Source organism: Corvus brachyrhynchos, unplaced genomic scaffold (genome assembly GCF_000691975.1).
Source record: "Corvus brachyrhynchos isolate BGI_N302 unplaced genomic scaffold, ASM69197v1 scaffold875, whole genome shotgun sequence".
Lineage (NCBI taxonomy): Eukaryota > Metazoa > Chordata > Aves > Passeriformes > Corvidae > Corvus > Corvus brachyrhynchos.
Window position 1 is genome coordinate 436561 of NW_008238107.1, and position 4606 is coordinate 441166.

Below are 4606 nucleotides of genomic sequence, written 5' to 3' on the forward strand. Positions count from 1 at the left end.
GAAAGAGGGAGAGCATCATCAGTGGACGACCCAGAATCAGAGATCCGTGGAACTGTTCAGGTTGCAAAAGGTGTTTGAGATCCTCAGGTCCAACCATCGACCGCCGTGTTCACCGCTGGCCATGTCCCCAAGTGCCACATCCATGGTCTGGGAGCTCTTCCAGGGATGGTGACTCCACCACTGCCCTGGGCAGCTGTGCCAAGCCTTGGACAACCATTCCAGGAAGGAATTTTCCCCAGCATCCAACCTGACCCTGCCCTGGCCCAGCCTGAGGCCGTTCCCTCTCTCCTGTCCCTGTTCCCTGGGAGCAGAGCCCGACCCCCCCGGCTGCCCCCTCCTGTCAGGGAGTTGTGCAGAGCCACAAGGTCCCCCCTGAGCCTCCTTTTACCCAGGCTGAGCACTTTCCCAGATCCCTCAGGAATTCTCCAGCCCCTTCCCTGCTGCTCCAGCCCTTCCCCAGCTCTGGAGCTGCCCCCAGCCCCTCAGGGCCTCTCTGGGTGTGGGGCCCCAGGCTGATCCCAGCATTGCAGGTGCAGCTCCCGCGCTTCCCTGCAGAGAGGAGCCGCTGTCCGTGCTCCTGCTGCCTCTTCCCTGGGGGCCCGAGGGCCGTGGGGATGTGCTGTCCCCACAGCCGAGCCTTTACCTCTTTCCTCCCGGATTCAGAGCGTTTCTGTGTTCATGGTCAGAGCCTTCCACACCGTGGTCTTGGACATCTCATCCGAAATGTTGATGTCAGAAGGATCAGCCCTACAAGGAAAATTCCACCTTCCTTGGATGCACCCACCTGACCCCACAGACCAGGGCCAAAAGAAATTGGAGAGAAATTTCAGGAAAACCCTGCAGAAACTCCCTTTTTGGTGTTAAATTATTCCAATACAACCTGGAACCAAAGAACCTCTTTGGAGTTCATTTAGTTCTAATTAATTACAGGGCAAATGGGCCCAAAGAAAGCCCAGAAAGGCAGCAGAGGGAGCAGCTCTGAGCGGGGGAGCTCAGCCGGTGAGGGTGGTTTGGGTGGATGAGGAATTTTGGGAATCAAGCCCCGGAGCTGCAGACCCACAGCTGGTGTTTCCCCCTGTGACCTCTCAGGTGGGAGCAGGAGGGTCTCCAGATCCCAGAAAGCCACCGGTGATGTAGTTTTGGGATAAAATGGGACTCATGCAGCCCCTGCGTGGGGTCAGAGCTCTGCCATCACCTCCGGTAAATTGGGATTTTCCCACTAAGATGACTGGGAACAACAAATCTGCAAGAGGAGAAACCTGAGCCGGACGCTTCCCATGACCCTGCTGGGGGTGCTGGCCTGGGGGGGCTTTACCTGTCACTGCTGGGCTTTGGGGTGTCCACCCTGCTGGTCTTGCCCAGCTTCAGCTGGACGGAATTCGCAGCAGCCGCTTCCATCATTTTCTGGGACTCCTGAAAAGGGACAAGTCAAGTTCTCCCTCCTTGATCCAAGAGGGGATAAATGAAATTCCTTTAAATGAAATTCCTTTAAAAACCCGGCACGCTGCCCTCTCCTCTGACCCGCGGCACCGTTAGCAGCAGGTCAAGACCTTCTCCTGCAGGTGTTTGGGGTTACCGACACTGCTGGGAGCAAACCTCGCAGAAAAAGAATTATTTTTATTATAAGGCTTGTTAAAAAATGATAACGATGCCTCTGTTTAAGTGTGAAACTCTGAGAATTTAGGGGAAAAGAAGGTGGGATCCAGGCTATTGGATCTGTTGGGTTCAGTTCTGAGGTTCCCTCAAACAGCTGTTACCCAGAGAAGCCGAGGATTCCCCATCCCTTCCCCCATCCCTGGCAGTGCCCAAGGCCAGGCTGGACAGGGCTGGGAGCAGCCTGGGACAGTGGGAGCTGTCCCTGCCAGGGCAGGGGTGGCACTGGGTGGGCTCTGAGGTCCCGTCCCACCCAACCCATTCCATGATCCCATGATTTAAGGATGAGCTGCGGCAGCAATAGGGAACCTCAGAGCCCAGAGGCTCCCAGCTCCTGGCATTACCTCCTCTTCTTTGGCTTCATTTTTGGCATCGTCCAACTTCTTCTTCTTGCTTTCTGGCATGAGGTCATCCAGGAAGCTGAGCTCCCGCTTGGAGAAGCAGAAATCCATCACTTTCCGGACAAAAACGAGAGCCAAAACCTGCAGGAGGAAAGGGAAGATGGGTGAGGCCAGAGATGGTGCTGCCCATCCCTCCAGGGCTGCGAGCACTGGGAGCACCGGGGACACCAGGAACACTGGGAGCACTGGGAACACTGGGAATACCGGGAATACCGGGAATACCGTCTCTCACCATCATGGGGAAGATGATGGCGGCGCGGGAAGCTTTGATGGCCCAGAGCAGGACGAGGCAGAGCAGCTGGATGAGCGTGAAGAGGTGCACCTTGCGCAGGGGCACGTGGCGCAGGTAGATGAAGTCCGGCTGGTGCTTGGCCGGCATCCAGAACAGCTTCAGGCGGTCGAAGAACTGCAGGGAAAAGGAGACGGCGTCACCTGGGCGCTGCCAAAGCCCCTGGAGCTGCTGGGGTGGGGAGGTTTCAGGGGCAAGGAGAAATCCAGGATCCCGTCCTGCTCCTCCGGGAGCAGCGCCTCTTTTCCCTCCACTCCATCCAGAAACCAGCTGGCTTTGCCCACCAAATTCCAGCTCTTCCAGGTTTTTCTCTGGTCGGCATCTCTGGGCCCAGGGAATGCCCCAGCGAGGATTCGCACCTGTGGAATTTCCTTCCCTTCCCACTGAATTCCCCCAATTTCCCATCACCAAACACCAACCTGCCCTAAAGCCTCAAACAGAGAGCGCTGAACTGGTTCTCCCAGTGCTGAACTGGTTCCTCCCAGCGCTGAACTGGTTCTCCCAGTGCTGAACTGGTTCTCCCAGTGCTGAACTGGGCTCTGCCAGTGCTGAACTGGTTCCTCCCAGTGCTGAACTGGTTCTCCCAGTGCTGAACTGGGTTCTCCCACTGCTGAACTGGTGCCTCCCAGTGCTGAACTGGTTTCTCCCAGCGCTGAACTGGGCTCTCCCAGCGCTGAACTGGTTCCTCCCAGCGCTGAACTGGTTCCTCCCAGCGCTGAACTGGGTTCTCCCAGCGCTGAACTGGGTCCTCGCAGTGCTGAACTGGGTCCTCCCAGTGTTGAACTGGGTTCTCCCACTGCTGAACTGGTGCCTCCCAGTGCTGAACTGGTTTCTCCCAGCGCTGAACTGGGTTCTCCCAGCGCTGAACTGGGTCCTCGCAGTGCTGAACTGGGTCCTCCCAGTGTTGAACTGGGTTCTCCCACTGCTGAACTGGTTCCTCCCAGTGCTGAACTGGTTCCTCCCAGTGCTGAACTGGGTTCTCCCAGCGCTGAACTGGCCCTCCCAGTGCTGAACTGGTTTCTCCCAGTGCTGAACTGGTTCCTCCCAGCCCTACAAACCTCCTGAGCCCCCAGCCACGGGTCCGTGACACAAAACATTTGCATTTCCGGCTTTCAGAGACATTTTTCCCACCCCAAGGCCTTCAGGAAGAGGAAATTCCCCGGACCAGCCGTACCTGGATTCCTCGGAGCGACGAGACCCCCATGTACAGGAAGACCCCGTAAAGCACCGGCATCGGGATAAACTGCGGGAAAAGCAATAAATTCCTGGCTCTCCTTTCACCTGCAGCATTGCCCCTCTCTGTCAGCACTCCTTCCTCAGGCACTGCCTGAAGATTCCCGGCTTTCCCACGCTGGATTTTATCCAGCACAGATTTTGGGCTCGGTGTGAGGCTGATCTTTGGAGTAAGATTCCATCAGAATAATCCTCTTTTCCAGAGAGCTTGGAGACAACGAGAGGATTTCACCCATGAGGAGCACCTTTCATCTACCAACCACCTGAGACCTCCTGTGGGGGGAACAAATGATCCCAACAAACTCTTGTGGGAAGGCAGGGAAGTGACATCTCCTTGGAGCCTGGAGTTGGGATTGTGGCTCCTTAGAGCCTCAAGTTGGGACTGTGGCCCCCTGGAACCTGAAGTTGGGATTGTGGCTCCTTGGAGCCTGGAGCTGGAATTGTGGCTCCCCTTAGCCTGGAGTCGGGATTGTGGTTCCTTGGAGCCTGGAGTTGGGATTGTGGTTCCTTGGAGCCTCGAGTTGGGATTGTTTGGTGGGAAGAACAGGCAGGGAAGCCCGTGGGGGGAACTCTGAGGGTTCAGCTCCTGGGAATGGCTCTGACAAGGCTCTTGGGGGAGTGAATTGCAGCCAACAAAGTCCTGCCTGTCTGAAATTGCTGAATTCTACCCCAAAACAGGGCTGGGTGTGCTGGGTTTGCGTGGCCATGTCTGGGGATCAGGGGCTCACGGGGGTGGCCTCCGTGAGAAGCTGCTGGGAGTTTCTTCCACGTCTGGCACAGCCAATTCCAGCTGGCTCCAGGATGGACCCGCTGCTGAGCAGGGCTGGAGCAGCCCCTTCCTGAAGGACTGAGGCGTGGAAGAGTGACCCACGCTGGAGCAGTTTGTGGAGAGCTGGGAGGGACCGACGGTGCAGCAGGGGAGGGAGGGATGGATGGGAGGGGGGAAGGAAGGAAGGAGGGAAGGGAAGGGAAGGGAAGGGAAGGGAAGGGAAGGGAATGGGAAGGGAAGGAAATGGGAGGGGGAGGGAAG

General features: G+C 57.1%; 1 protein-coding gene across 4 annotated transcripts in view; it reads right to left on the minus strand.

Annotated features, from left to right (window-relative positions):
- Nucleotides 1–4606, minus strand: part of LOC103614953 (electroneutral sodium bicarbonate exchanger 1) — a 19397-nt gene that overhangs the window by 359 nt on the left and 14432 nt on the right. For all 4 annotated transcript variants that reach the window (XM_017733373.1, XM_017733372.1, XM_017733370.1 and 1 more), the window contains 5 exons: nucleotides 3518–3586; nucleotides 2287–2460; nucleotides 1998–2135; nucleotides 1316–1413; nucleotides 644–747 (listed from right to left, as the gene is read on the minus strand). In XM_017733373.1, the coding sequence (XP_017588862.1) occupies nucleotides 660–747; nucleotides 1316–1413; nucleotides 1998–2135; nucleotides 2287–2460; nucleotides 3518–3586 (567 nt within the window). In that variant the 3' untranslated portion in view covers nucleotides 644–659. The remainder of the gene's footprint in view (nucleotides 1–643; nucleotides 748–1315; nucleotides 1414–1997; nucleotides 2136–2286; nucleotides 2461–3517; nucleotides 3587–4606) is intronic.